Here is a 15,961-nt window from a genome sequence, read left to right on the forward strand (position 1 = left end):
TTCATGGAAAGTTTGTCCATGGGTAGCATGTCTGTGGATGCTTTGGTCGTGTGGAAGTTGCTGCCGCAGCGCTCCTGTGACAGGAGATGAATGCACTTGACAGCATGATGTGAGTTGGGTGGAGGGTGTTCTACTAGGGCAAGGCAGCACCTCCATCCTCAGCTGTCACACCTTCCCGGGTCAGGGCAGGGCAGTGGTACAAACTTGCTCTCGTCCTGCCAATGCTACCGTCATTTCATCGTGTTGACAGTGATGCCTGAGTTGGGTGGCATCACCCGTGCAGGTTGTGCTGCACACACACAGCACCACAGCCTGCACCAGCAGAGAGGGAGCCGAGGAGCTCTGGGGCCATCCCTGGTGGTGTTTGGGATGTTAATCAGGTTCACCTGACAGGCATCACTAGGCAGGAAATGCCTCTAAAAGCCAATCAGGGCAGAAAAAGCACTGAGTAGTATATAAACCACCTAAAACGTAGTCTTTTGCCTGGTTTGTTTCCTTCACAGAAAGGTTTTGTGGTCTTAAGTGGGAAAAATGCCTGAGACACTCCTTTATGGTTTGTTGACACTCAGGATATCAAATGGTCTTCTGTTTGTAGTAAAGTACTGAGGCCTTTGCTTGGATGCTGTGATATGTTATGGCAACTTCAGGCATGATAGTTTAACTTAAGACAGTAATCATTTAAGTTGGTAATTTGTTTTTAGTATTAAAATGAGTGTCTTTATGGAAGCATTAATGCTGCTAGTATCTTTTCACACACTTACCGATATGTTATTTTAAGGGTTTGCTTGTGCTACCTTTTTCATAGAGTTCCTGGAAAGAGAAGTCCTACGCATAATAGAGTTTTAAATCATCCATTAGTGTTTCCATTTTGTAAAGTGCACCACTAACCATCTTGTTTATCCATACCAAACTGGCCAAAATCAGTGGGAGGAGTCAGAGGGGTTACTGTTGCAGCCTTTCTGTGGATAGGGGACCTTTAATATATCCTGCACTTGTGAGAACGTAAACTGGTTCAGAGAGGGAGGATATTCAAATGGTATTCCTAGAGTTCCTTTAGGACTATCTTGTCAGAGCCAAGAATTACTCCAAATGCCAGCTTGAAGCTGTAATGATCATTCTCTCCTATATTTTGTAGTTATAAAAATGGGGGTTTTTGCCTGTTCCTTTTCACATTAGCATCCATTAGTTTTAGTACTCCTAATACTTGGTTGGAACTGATCCACATGAAATAATCAGAACATTTAACCAGAATGAATGAACTGTCCTGCATCTGAGGGTTTACTGAGTGCTTGGCACATGGTATATATGACATTTTCTTTAAGGAATCCCCCTGAATCTACTGTTAATAGGCTTAGGAATTTGGAGCCTTGAGGCAGAGGTAACTTTTTTTTTTTTTTAAGCAACTCTATTAGCGTTCGCTTTATTTTGGCTTTATTTTTGTCCCAGAAAACCTCAGCTTAGATGAAGCATCTGGTTCTCTGTTAAGTTTTAATTTTTTTTATTCAGTTCTACAGCTGCACAAACTGAAGCTCAAAGAAACCGAGCGTCTTGCCCAAGGTCAGTCTGAGTTGGTGGTTGAGCCAGGAATAGAACTCAATTATGGTATTTTTTTTTGTGTGTCTTTTTTTAAACAATAACATGCAATGGCTTTAAAGAGAGGTTTGGAAGAAAGTCGACAGCTTAAAATTGCTGTCAAATTTCTCTCTTTTCCCTATTCTTGAGAGAAATCTGGCCTCAGATGACTCAGAATTTGAATGGATAAGCTAAGTATGAAGTAAATCCAGTTTTACTTAACCATATGTATATTAAAATAGTCTCAGATAACAGAAGCTTCACACAGTATGACTTGGACCCTTTTTAGAACATGCACTGACCCTGAGGAGCAGCCTCTGAGATGTCTGCTTCTGTCCTTTCTCAGTTGCTTATGTTGATGCTAAGTTGGATTCTGTCTGTGATAAACCTGGATAGACTGAGAAATGTAGCTGTGGTTTCAAAGAGACAGCAGTCTGGTGAACAAGGATTCATGAAAAAAGAGTAGGAAAGGATGCAGGAGGGAAGGGAGAAAAGAGGTGCCCATGGTGACAGTGATAATTCTAACATTGACAGAATTTAAAATGGTTTTTGTCCTTGTTGAAGTTATGGATTACCTTGAAGAACATCATGCCAAATTGGAAGTTCTACATACAGTGTACTAAGGAGGGTGTGTGCAGCTTGAAGGTACAGGTACTCCGTAATTGATGTTATTCAAAATGCCTGTGCCCTGAAAACTGTTACACGCAGTGTTAGCCTTGTGAGCACACCCAGGGACTTCTCAGAGATACTGAGAGGAACTGTCTGCAGAACTCCTGAGCAAAGTTAAACTACATGCTATAAGCACTGGGTTTTTTCCCCCCTCTTCAGCACTAGATACCTTACTATATGGAAATATATTCTGAAGAAGCTAGGTTTTTTCTGCCTTCTGTCACCTACTGTGATGTAGACAATCTAGTGTGTAAGTAATGGCATAAATATTTATGGAGGGCAATGTCTGTAATCGAAGACCCATTCTTACAGAGACCTGTTTCTCAGGGCAGCGAGTTGAATGGTGCCTCATATCCATATATTAAACTGTCAAACTCCCCACTCAAAGGATTCTCTTGGTCACGTGCAGTCTCTGGTCAGTTTGTCAGTCTCGTTTCTTGCACAAAGAGTTGTTTTTGATATCTCAGTACAACTTTCTGAGTACAGTTACTTTTATTTTGTAATTTATTTTGTTAGTTTATATTTATTATTTTGCAAACAGTTTCCTGTGAAGACAGTTTAAATGTGAAAGATTTGTATTTCCTTACGTAAGATGTGGAAGCACTAAAAAAATTTCTAAAAAACGTGAGTGCTATTTTTTCAGTGGAACACGGAAAACTAAAACATTCATATTAGAAAACCTTTGAGTTTGGATTTGACTCTGATCAGTTGCTGGGTTCTGTCCTCTGCACTGTATAACTGAAGTCACTCAGAAAGTGGTCATGATGTAGAGCCTCACCCACATCAGTCAACTATATGCAAGATAGGAGCCTAAAAGTTCAGTTCCTTAAGAGAAATGTTTGAAATACAGTTAATGCATGAGCAGAGTCATTGCACACAGTTCTGTGTGGGGTGTTTGGAGAGTGCCTGTACATAACTGTGAAGATACAGAGGAGCTATTGAGCATATGATTACTTTCATCTCTGAGAAGTGGATTGGTAAGAGATACTGGAGCCTCCTACCGGTATTATTGTCATCAAAGCCTTACAGCTACCTCCAGCTGTATTTAGGGAAATGCTCTGCAAGTATTGGCTGGAAACACAAACTATAGTGACATTCCTTTACTGCTTGTTTTCCTTACGCCTGAGTTTGGTTTGAGTTCCTGCAGGTGGGGATGAGTATTGTCCAGTGTTTAGTATGTAACTGAGTATAGCACTTCACTGCTTTGCGTAGGATAACTAACAGGAAAAGGATGTTCTCATTGCATCTCCTTATGAGAGTCGCTTGGAAAGGGGGAATAGCAAGTACATAAATTCAGTGAGGTGTCTGTGCTGGGAGGCTTGTGCCAGTCTGTCTCTGTCTGGCCCTTGTGATTGCTGCATTGCTCAAGAAAGCCACTTTGGTGTTGGTTCACCAAATTGTTTTCATCTGTGCACAGTAGACATCCATTGTATAAACAAGTTGCCTGAACCATAATGTGGCATTAAACTCACCAAGGCTTTATGGTCAGTGCACAGCTATGCAACTTGATCTTCATGCTGAATTCATCAGAAAAGCTGCCCATGAACCTATGTTTCCAGCAGATGTTTCTGTTTTTTAAGCAGAGACATTATAATCTTTTATTTGTCTTTCATTTCTTTCCATGAAAGCACAGTAGGGACAGTGTTTATCCATGGTGATCAGATCTGCCAGGTTGCAGTCCTCCCTTAGACATAATAATTTTGCTGAATGCACAGATCTTTTCTGAAGCTGGTTTTAAAAGGGGGATGGGGAAACAGCACTAGAAGAATGAGTTTCCCAGGCTCACAAATTCTTAATGAATATAAAATCATGGATTGTAATACAATATATTGTCTTTAAGAAAGCAGTGAATGTGATTTGGTTTAATTCTGCAGGGAGTAAGTTGGCAGATACTCAGAAACATTTAGTCTTTTGGAAATGTAAATTGGTCTGGTTTTATTGTCTTCAGTGGGATTATGATGATTGTTTCTGCTGGAGTTTTTTTCCCGTTCTCTTCATACTTGGTTGACTTCACAGATTTGTTGGAGTTGTTCGTGGTTTACAGCAGTGTTAATGAGATTGGAGTGGGTCTATTGTCTCTGCAAGACAGTAAATAAAACACTATTAAATGAACTCAAAGCCTGTAGATAACACCACTATCTAGGAAAAGTCATAAGCTGATAATAAGGATACTCCTACCTGACAGGCACTAAGCTTTAACCATGTGAATCCAATGTAGTTGGAGTCTGTAGAACTGGAAATGTAAGATCACAGTTTACCAAATAGGCTGAAATCCTTTAGCTCCAGTTTATGCACTTACATTGAAATCTGAATTTTCAGTGTTCTGTGAGAAGAGCTGGAGACCTTCTGAAGATCTAATAGCTTAGTTGAAATCACAGGATTGAAGTCCAAGTCTGCTGAAAATCTGGTTGATTTATGGCTATGGAACAGATTGGGGAAATCTTACTTTGATTAGAAATGTGTAGACAGCTAAAGACATGCAGTATAAATTTGGTTTAGCTTCAAGTACAACCTGGTTGCAGCACCTTTGATATCTGGGTTATAAAACAGATAGTTACTTGGATTAAATTATGGCTTTTTGCCAAGACAAATTAGCTTTGGTTAATGTGAGATGATTTTGAACAAGCAGTAATAACATAGAAAATAATGCATGCTTTTGAGAGGCCTTTGAAAAACTGTGTGGCAAGTCTCAGGGAGTCAGTGGCTCAAAATCTGAATTGATGCTGTGACTTCAGAGCTGTTACATGCTCAGGCCAGCAGAGATCTGTGTGGGCTGTGTGGGGCTCTTCAGGGCAGCAAGAGTATGAGGGGGGAGAAATAAGTACTTAATTTTATCTTTCATTAAGAACAGGAGCAGCAGCCAGTGTCTACCAACTAATGCAAATGAAAGGATTAATGAATGAAGGTACAGCATAAAGCCCTGATTCTACTACTGCAGTTTTAATACTTGTATTCAATGTGACCTTATGCGATGTATACAGTATTGGATGTTGCTTCCTTCTTCAGTTTCTCAGGCTGCAATTCCTCCCTTTTGAAGTATTTTGAGAACTTCTGATGAAAACTATCAGTTTAATAATTATGCACTAAAATGCTGTTAGTAGTAACCAACACTTCAGTTTCCTCAAACAGGGCTGTGTGTTAGAGTAAATGTGAGTTTTCATTTACATCTTCCAGGTCCATAGTTTTTGTTCTTGACACATCATATAATGTGTTTAAAGGTTCTCATCACTGCCAGCTTGCAGAAAATGATTCAAGAAAGATCAGTTTCTATGAAGGCATCTCAACTTTGTAAGTCAGTTTTCACCAGTATTTGGTCCCCACCAGACAACAGTAATCTCTTATCAGGCCAGTAGGTCTTCAACCATGTCTTTCACACAAGATCTGAGTGTCTGTTATTCTTGATCCTCCTTTGTTTCAGATTAATATATAGTGCAGATTTGCATTTACTTTCAGATTTGAATATTGTTGCTTTCTGACCTCAGTAGGGAGGTTCTGGACTTCTGTTCAGACTGAGAAATGCTTTCACTGTGGTATGAAAAGACAAGCTTTGTTTCATTTTACAGTCCCCTCTCTATATTGCTGCATTTTATTTTCTTCGTCTATTTCCATGTTTACGTTCTTCTGCCACATCTTTAAAGACTCTTTCTCTCTGCATCCCTCAAGCCACTACCACCCAAGATGTTTACCTGGGGCTAGTTAGGAGTGATGCAAACCTGAGTTCTTTGGCAGGCATCCTCCTCTGCTTTTGGCCTTGTGCAATGCTGTGACAATTTGGCATGGGCAGAGCAGTTCAGCTCTCAGCAGATGCAAAGGGATTCAGTTGCCCTGACTCGCATAGAGCTATGCTGATTTACACCAACTGAAAGCCTGCATTCATCATTGTTTTCCCCCAGTTCTGTACTAGTTTATCAGCTGAGGGTCTAGCCAACTGTCTTATATTGATGCATCATCATGTCTGTTAAGATAAATGTGATGGTAATGTTATATCCTGTGAGTGAACATTTGCTGTGTATGCAAGTGTTCAAAGTCATGTTAGTAGACTTCAAAGGGTATACTGCATAATCAGGCAAGCTGCTTGTGAACTGAAGGTAAGATAAATCTTCAGTGGCCTAGTAAGCAAAATAAATAATAGTATATTGTGCTTACATTGGACGGTCCTCTGTGATTCCTGTTTGCAGTATCTCTTTTAAACTAAGTACTAAAACAAGCATATTCAATTGGTTAGGGGGATTTTTCAGAGTGCATGAGAACGTACATAAAAATAATAGACCAAATCTAGTCCTGCCAAGTTGTTCCTTTTGTTTATTCCGTATCATATAAATCTAGCTTGCTAAATGTAAGCATGGTTTCTTTCCCTCCAGAAGTAAATCCTGTGTCCAGTAACAGGAAGAAGAACTCGCAGACTTCTGTGAAGAAATGCCTGATTGTCTTGATCTGGTTTCTTCAATACTTTCTTCCTTGGTACCAGTGCTGGGTCCATTCCATAAGTTCCTGTCTTCTGCTTCAGGTCTTTTGGATTCTTTGATAATGTAAGGCCTTTTGCTTTCAGACTTCATAGGTCTTCTAACACTTTATTGTGAAAGCTTTCTGAGAGACTGTAGGAATTATAGCAGCTAATTCTCTGTTGCACCTTATCTTAAAAGCTCATTCAAAGAATAGATTAGATCAGTGAGATGTCTTTTTTTTTTCCTTCTAAATAGGTTATACTCCATTGTGCTATAATCTTTATATTCATCCCAAGTAATTTACAAGTTACAAGGTTTAATGGTCATAAAGCACCTGTAGGTAAGGATTGCTTAGAATGATCACAGAATTAAAACTACACCTCAAAACCACATGAGAACTCTCTTAAATATCGCTCTTCTGTATATGTTTCCCTTCTGTGTGATTCTTCCTACCTACTTTCCTTTTAAAGACTTGGGTAAAGCTGATGAAAGAAGAGTATATACTTTGAAAAGACAGAATCTATATCTGGACTCATTACTATGTTATGTAGTAAAAAGCTAAAAATATTATTTCTGTATCTGATTGCAGCTTGTTTACTCCCTTCTCTAGGTCCCATTGTTAATTTTAAAGCATCAGACTGTGAACATGAGGGATTGCTATTTGAGTGTGGTGATATGTCCCCTAGCATGTGTTTAACATATGTGGTGATATGTCCCCATGTATTAGGGACTGCAGAAAGTATGACATTCTAGCACAAACAGCATTATTACTTTGGGTTGTTGTGATGTTAGAATCCAGGATATTGTGACATTAGAAACCAGGATGCTGTGGGCTTATTTTCCCCCTCTCTATTTCCTTCTACACCATTAAGTATTCATAAATGCTGCGTTTGGTGCTGTTTAATGCAGTACCACACTGGCTTTTGTCAGAACCTTTAGTAACCTATTGCTAGGGCCAGCTGTATGTGACAGCTTAAATGTAAATTTGCAAAACGTTTTTAGGTGCAAAGGTTATAATTTACAGGAGTTTTCTAATGTGTCTACTTAAAAAATTAGAATTTGTGTTTTAAATGTGGTTCCCAAATGCTGCAGCTGTATTACTCAGCACTTGTTAGACCACATCTAGAATACTGCATCCAGTTTTGGACCCTTCAGTACAGGAAAGGCATTGACAAACCAGAGTGAGTTCCAGAGAAGGTCATGAGGATGGTTGTGGGGAGTGGACATGTCTCCTTTGAGGAGAAATTGAGGGTATTGGGCTTTTTCAACCTGGAGATGAGAAGTCCAGTAGAACCTAGCAGGAGTCTCCCTGTACTCATGAGGAGGCTACTGGGAAGGTGGGGGCCAGGCTTTTTACAGTGGTGCATAATGGGAGGATGAGAGACAATGAGCAGGAGTTGAAATACGAGACTCAACAAGAGAGGGTCAGACTGGATATAAGAAGAACTTCTACATCATGGGAGAGAGTGAAGCAGTGGAACAAGTTTCCCAGAGAGTTTCTGGAGCCTTTTTCCTTGGAAAATTTGCAAGTCTGAACTGGGCATAGCCTTTGAGCAACCTGGTTTGCTTTTGTAGCTGACCCAGCTTTGAGCAGGAGGTAGAACTAGAGATCGCCTGAAGTCCTTCTCAACCTGACCTATCCTATGACCCTATGAGTTTTGGATAATAATTAGCAGTTTTGCTGAGAAATATGCTCTAGACAGGGCTTGTAGGCTTCCAAAAATGTCAAAGAACATAGCTAAGTGGTGCTGATGTTTAATTTTCTCAGGATCAGTGAAAATACTGGGTAGGTTTTTGAACAGTCTTAATGACTTTTATTCCTTTTCCAATATCCGTGTGGAAACTATCCTAGTAGGAGAAACAGGTCAATTCAAGGCAGGTTTATGTCACCTCCTTGGTAAAACAGGATATTGTCTTATTAACATATCCAATTCTTTCTGCTAGTATAGGTCACCTACAGTCCAGCAGCCCGAGATACAAATTCAACTTCATAGCAGATGTGGTGGAAAAGATTGCACCTGCTGTTGTACACATTGAACTTTTCCTCAGGTAACACTTTCAGTTCCTTACGTTTTACTTATATTGTTTAACAAAGGTCTGCAAAGATTTTTCTAGCATGGTAGCTCTCCTTTTGAATTTGTGAAGTTCACAAAATACTCTCAAACATTACAGCAGACTCACTTACCCAGAGAACTGCATATTTGTGTTTTGTTCCTGTTCAGTAGATCTATTTTAATGAGCTTATAGTCATTACAGTACTTTACAATATATACTGTCTGCCCTGAAATAAGTCTGTCTCATCTTTGAAGGTCCCTTCAGCCTTCACTAAAACATGTTGCTTGTTGAATTATATTTATTATCTCAAAGAAAAAAAAAAGTCAAGTCCAGAAGGTAAGCAGGAAAAACACAGGTCCTTGTTGCTTATTCTATTTTCAATAAGAGGTGATTTTATTTTGGGAGGAAGAGCATTAAGAAATAGAATCTTGACCATATATAACCTATCTAAACACAGAAATTACTTCTGATAGAAAAAAATGTACTAAATTTGCTGACCAGAACATACCAATATTCAGTGTACTAAAGCTGAGGTGGCAAGTTTAACATTGAGCTCTCAAAACAACCTGGCAGTCAGGTTTGAGTGCTCAAAACAAATTCCCGTCAGAAGAAATTAGTGCAAATATTACATGTACTCCATTACCTGAATACCTTTCTGCCTGCAGTACTCTCATTTTCCATAAACCTAAGAATTTCTTGGAGAATTTTTATAGTTTTTTAATATTCAGAATCAAGATAATCAGGATTTTGGCGACATAGCTTTATGCACATGTCTGTATTGCAGTGCTACAGGCTGAGGACAGAGTGGCTGGAGAGTAGCCAGGCAGAAAGGGACCTGGGAGTTTGGATAGACAGAAAGCTGAACATGAGCCAGCAGTGTGCTCAGGGGGCCAAGAAGGCCAATGGCATCCTGGCTTGAAGCAGGAGCAGCGTGGTCAGCAGGACCAGGGAGGTGATTCTGCCCCTGGACTCAGCACTGGTGAGGCCACACCTTGAGTACTGTGCTCAGTTCTGGGCCTCTCAGTGTTCTGAGTTCTCAGTTCAGGAAGTATATGGAGGTGCTGGAGCAGGTCCAGAGAAGAGCAATGAGGCTGGTGAAGGGACTCGAGCACAAGTGCCATGAGGAGAGGCTGAGGGAGCTGGGGGTGTTCAGCCTGGAGCAGAGGAGGCTCAGGGGAGACTTTATCATCCTCTTTAACTCCCTGAAAGGAGGTTGGAGTCAAGTGGGGGTAGTTCTCAGTTCAGGAAGTATATGGAGGTGCTGGAGCAGGTCCAGAGAAGAGCAATGAGGCTGGTGAAGGGACTCGAGCACAAGTGCCATGAGGAGAGGCTGAGGGAGCTGGGGGTGTTCAGCCTGGAGCAGAGGAGGCTCAGGGGAGACTTTATCATCCTCTTTAACTCCCTGAAAGGAGGTTGGAGTCAAGTGGGGGTTGGTCTCTTGTCGCACGCAATCAGAGGGAGGACAAGAGGGCACAGACTCAAGCTCTGCCAGGGGAGGTTTAGGTTGGATATTAGGAAGACATTTTTTGCAGGTAGAGTAATCAGGCATTGGAATGGGCTGCCTGGGGAGGTGGTGAATTCACCATCCCTGGAGGTTTTCAAGATGAGACTGGATGTGGCACTTAGTGCCATGGTCTAGTAACCTAACCATGTTAGGGTTGGACTCAATGATTTTTGAGGCCTCTTCCAACCCGTTTGATTCTATGATTCTATGCTTCTTAAGGTGAAAGGTGGGAAATGATTTCTAATGTAATCTTGAGTTGTGTTTCCCTTATGACATATAATTACTTGCTTTTTGAACAGGCACCCTCTCTTTGGTCGAAATGTCCCACTTTCCAGTGGATCTGGATTTATTATGTCTGATTCTGGTTTAATTGTGACCAATGCCCACGTGGTGTCAAGCACCAATGCAATATCAGGGAGACAACAACTGAAAGTGCAGCTACAGAATGGAGATACCTATGAAGCAACCATCAAAGACATTGACAAGAAATCTGACATTGCAACAATAAAGATTCACCCCAAGGTGAGTGGCCTAAGCAGATGAATGACTTCATTTGGGAACTGTCTTGCAGTTTCATTTAGTACAGAGCTATAGGCTGGAGTATATGTTTAGGGATTCCTTGGAAATGTATCTGGGGAAAACAGTGTACTGAAATATAGGCCTGGAAATTTTTCAGATCTTAGGATTAAATTACTTTGTTTTCTCTGCTGATAAAAGCAAAGAAAAAAATACAGCTCATTTAATACATGGCAAAATTCTATTGTCTTTACCTGAAAACCCGTGCATTGTTGGCTGATCCTTCTGGCTTTGTGCCAGTGTGCATGGACTGCAAGGTGGCACACAGTGTAGAGAGAGTGGCAGGTTGGTCAACAGCTGTTTTGTATGCTGTTCTAGGAGGAGAAAGGAACACTCTGCTGGAAAGTAGGAAAATCTATCACAGAATCTTGCTGGTGTTTTTTTTCCCCTGTGTGAAATAGCAAGTAACTACTGCTTGCAGTTTTTCTGAAGACAGGTTAAAGCAGCAACACTCCTGGCATAAGTTTTGGATATATGATAGTGAGTGACACTTTTACTAATGTAATGAAAAGTGTGTTTCTAACTTGTTGCTAGTTTTTGATCTTTCCAATCAGGTTATTTTCAGGTATAAACTAATGCTTATTTGTTTCTTTCTGGTTTTATTTAAGAAAAAGCTACCAGTGTTGTTACTGGGACAGTCTGCTGATCTGAGACCAGGAGAATTTGTGGTGGCAATTGGAAGTCCATTTGCCTTACAGAACACTGTGACAACAGGTATTGTCAGCACTGCTCAGCGAGATGGCAAAGAGCTTGGCCTGCGGGACTCGGATATGGATTACATTCAGACAGATGCTATTATTAATGTAAGTACTAGGCATGTCATGAGTTTCACTTCAGTCCTTTGCCACCTATTCAGCATGGAAGTGTCTGCTCTGAAAGGTGAATCCACTAAATAAAAGCAGTGTTTAAAATCAGTGATAAACTCTTTTATGAAGCACTATTCAGTGTCTGTAAGTTGTGTTCAGGCGTTAGCGTTGTGAAATGTATGATAAATAAAACTACCCTCTTTGAGGCTGTCTGTGAAGATAGTGCATAGAACAGACCCTTCTCGTTCTGGAGATCTCATACAGTAACATGTGGTTGTATCAACCAGCGGTAAATCAACACTTTTCTCTCTCTGCTTGCTGAGTTGCTCTGGCCAAGCAAGCTGTAGAATAGAGCCAAACTTTCTTTCAACTCCATACATTAGAACCATATGGAATAGTCAAGTTGATATTATCTGCTTCAATTTAATGACAGGACACCCAGGTAAGAACTTGAGGAGAGGACTGTTGTTATTTTATTTTTTTTAAATTTGCTGTTCTTGTTTTCCCTTTGCTCATCACATACTCCAAGTTAGAATCTAGTTGTAAATTAACATAAAGTTTGAGATGCAGTTTGGAGTTAAGGGTCTTAGCATTGCATTCTGTATAGAAATACATGAAAATAATGTCCCTTCAGAGCAGCTTGGAGGGATCCAAAGACCTTAAGTGAAGATCTTGGGTGTGTATTTAAATTGTACTGATTCTCAAAAGAGTACTGCACGCATATCTGAGGTAGAAAATGGCCTGAAATTTTATAGCTTAAATCTGTTATACATTGAAAGGAAGTATTTTCAGGCTTTATTTGTTGGATCTCCATGTCAAAGTTGATGTAACAAGTCATAACACTTGGTGTTTTTAATACATAAAGTGCTTCACAAATAGTTATTGTCATAGACTTATTGAGAGAAATTGTATGGGGAAGAAAAAGAGGGTAATTATTTTTTTGTGCTGAGATATGGCATAAAGTGAGCTTTTTCAAAAAGCTTCTGTATGATCCTGAACCTGTTCAGACATTTAGTTGGAATGACTCTCTTCAGTTTTATAAGGAGAATAGCAAAACTTAGACAAGATGGGTTACTTGGGAGCACACACTGAATTGGTGACAGGAACAGAATTCAAATATGGGATTTGTGTTTTCTCTCACCTATACACATTTTTCAAGCTCAGACTCCTTCCTTGGGTATACACGTAGGCATTTGCTGCCCTCCAAAGCTAATGAGCAGGTTTAGACAAGGGTAGCAGTGTGTCAGATACTGCTAGACTAAAGGAAGAGGAATAGCAGAGGAAGTGAGGAAAATGACCATATGTTTGAGTAGCTTTGCCATCTGAGACCACAAAATATGAAGATGGTCCCTGGCATAGGGATGCTTTGTGCTTAGCTAATGCACTAGTTTTCTCCTGAGAATGGGAGGAGTTTGAGAGCTGGTCTATTCAAGAGCATTCCTGTGGCTCAGCCAAAGCTTTCCTGCAGGAATGTGCATGCAGCTGCCTTCTGCGAAATGCTGGGACAGCAGGAACATGGGTCAGGAGAGAAAAGGGCTACATGTTCCTAAATGGTCTATATTGCATGTGCTGAAGTTCTTTCATTATCACATCCTTCAAGCAGAAGACAAGTGAATGAAAGATGATGTGGTGAGGAAGGCTGAAAAATCATTATCTTGGTTCCTTTATGTCAGACACAAAAATCAAGTATGCAGCCTCTGAACACTGGAAAGATACAGTATAAAGAACTGATCTGTTTGTTTAAATTTGAACTTCAAAGCTGTTTTATAAACTTTAAAGTCTGTTTTATTTTCCTGAGAATCTATAAGGTTTGCCCAGTGCTATCTAAGTGTAAACAGTTTGTCTCACATTGCTGTCATACATTACTTAGCTGTTGTTTCTTTTGAGTGGTAAGTTGCTGCTTTTGGCTGTTCTCAAACCTACTTGAAAACTCTGGCCTCACTCAAAAACAAACTTGTTGAGCCAACATGAAGATGGACAAGAAACTTCTCCAAGTCTCATTTCCTGTGGTCCTGTTGCATGTTTCTTTGAAGGCCATTAGGTATTAGGCAATTTGGAGCTGCTCAGAGCTGCTATATGCCCTCCCTAGAGGGGGTTGCATGACTGTGGTTACTAAATCAATCCTTGTGTAGTACCTACCTCATAGCAATATGCTGTGATTAAATATGTAAAGCACTGCATTCTTCTCCAGTGAAGAATGAGGGACTGACAGCGTTACAAACCAAAGTGATGAATAAAACTAAAACTGTGTGAGCACCTCACTGAAATATGACTTTAAATAGCAATTCATTATTTCAAATCTGTGTTTTGACAGTCTTGAGAAGAATCAAAATACTAGTTTTAACTATGTAATAGTTCTTCTTAAATGTAGGGTTTAGCTGTTTGGAGCAATAAGCTGCTGCTCCTAACTTAAGGCCTGTTTTTGAAAAGGAAGGAAATTCTAATCATAAGAGTTGTGAACAGGTAGAGTAAGACCTACCTGTAACCTGTGATCAATATTGTGTCCACTAGTGCTGCCTAAAAAAGAAAGCACCTCCTCTCTTTAATTTACTTATAAACAAAATGCTGTTTGAAAAGACAATTGCATTTCCTATAGTGAAGCAGAAATTTATTGCTCCTTTATGTCATTTTTACAGTATGGAAACTCTGGAGGACCTCTAGTTAATCTGGTAAGTCCATGTGACTTGTTTTTGTTTGTTTGTTGTTTTGTTTTGTTTCAGGAGCTAGTTTGAAATAAGAGGGCGGATGTTATTTTGCAAAGATTCATAAGTCCTATCAGCTTCCATTCATAATGGTAGGCAGGTAGCCTGAAGCTAGTGCAAACTTTGAATTAGGTCTCAATTCATGCACCATTGGAAAACATTTCCCCATAGAGCAGAGGAAATTTTATATAGCAGTGATGAATATGGGATCAGGTGGGAGCAGTTGTGCTCATTCACATGACCAGGGATGCACAACATAGATGGGACCTGGTTAACCTGCACTACTGACTTTCAAATCGATTGCTTTAAACCAGCACTGGTTTTGCAGGTTGGTGCATTGTGGTTGTAGTGGTAGTAGTGACTCCACTGCCTGCTCTGTGGAGGGAATCTCTTGCTGAGCGGTGGGATGGACCTTGGATGAACAAACTGTACTGTAATCTCTTTGGCCATCACAGTTAAATGTGAAATGGATTGTGAATCAGAGCCCAGACTCTCCATAACAAGTAATGTTTATTTCTCGAGTGATTACAACACTCTAAAATTTGTTACACCAGCTTTTAACATGAAATGCTAAGCAGTGAGCTGAACCCTGTCACTTGAGACCAAATTAATTGGGTGCTGTCTCTCAACAGGATGGTGAAGTGATTGGGATTAACACCTTGAAGGTCACAGCTGGAATTTCGTTTGCTATTCCTTCAGACCGTATCACTCAATTTCTCACAGAGTCACATGACAAACAAAGTAAAGGTAAGGTCTGCAAGAAACAGTAACATATTCCAGTTATCATCCTGATCCTGGTGAAGTGCCAAAGACACAGGTCTGGGATCCTATTACTGAAAGGAGCAGCATCATTTTACAGTACAGAACATCACAGACTTGGAAATAGAAAACAACCACACAGAAGTGGGAGTGATGTTTTATTGCTTAAACCCCCAAAGAGTAGACAGTATCTGTATAAATCTGGGAAATGGGGCCTCTGAGGAGAGTGAAGACACAGATGAGTCATCACTGTCTCAGATGATCTAGAGAACAGATGATAACTTATTTAAAGAGTCTTGACCTCCTCTTTTATTTATTATCTAAGCAAAAAGGAGATTAAGGTAAGAACTTTTTAAAACACCAGTCCACAGACGGAGTGTAGCGTGTGCATGTCGGTAGAATCTGACCATTAATTTACCATGCTCATCTTTGTCAGTGCTATATAATCAGATATTGTGATATACTCTCAGATCCTGGTGGATGAAGAGCTGTGTACTAACTCATGGATAAATATATGGGAAGATGGCAGAGAGGCAGAAAAAAAAAAAAAAGGGTTCTGCACCAAGGAACATACACATCTAAGTATACCAGCAACTGACAACTGCAGTATTGTGGACATTTTTTATGTGCTGCCCTATCTGTCACACTGTTCTAGGTGACATGCTACATGCTGCACAGCCAGTGTTGATCTAGTAATGCTTCATCCAGGCCAAATCTTTCTTACTCTTTTGCTTGCCAGTTTATCTGTCCACGCCCTACTAATCATCTTTTATCAGGAGTGTTGGCTGCTGCTTCTTTTCTTGAATCTTTTTGTTATTAATCTTGTCTTCTCCTGAGTTCGTCCAGTTCCTGATGCTAAGGTTGTTTCCCTAC

General features: G+C 40.1%; 1 protein-coding gene across 1 annotated transcript in view; it reads left to right on the top strand.

Annotated features, from left to right (window-relative positions):
• Positions 1-15,961, top strand: part of HTRA3 (HtrA serine peptidase 3) — a 26,139-nt gene that overhangs the window by 561 nt on the left and 9,617 nt on the right. The window contains exons 2-6 of the mRNA XM_009082475.1: positions 8,636-8,735; positions 10,545-10,767; positions 11,430-11,624; positions 14,264-14,296; positions 14,962-15,076. Of these exons, the coding sequence (XP_009080723.1) occupies positions 8,636-8,735; positions 10,545-10,767; positions 11,430-11,624; positions 14,264-14,296; positions 14,962-15,076 (666 nt within the window). The remainder of the gene's footprint in view (positions 1-8,635; positions 8,736-10,544; positions 10,768-11,429; positions 11,625-14,263; positions 14,297-14,961; positions 15,077-15,961) is intronic.

The sequence above is a fragment of the Acanthisitta chloris genome, unplaced genomic scaffold (assembly GCF_000695815.1).
Source record: "Acanthisitta chloris isolate BGI_N310 unplaced genomic scaffold, ASM69581v1 scaffold9249, whole genome shotgun sequence".
Lineage (NCBI taxonomy): Eukaryota > Metazoa > Chordata > Aves > Passeriformes > Acanthisittidae > Acanthisitta > Acanthisitta chloris.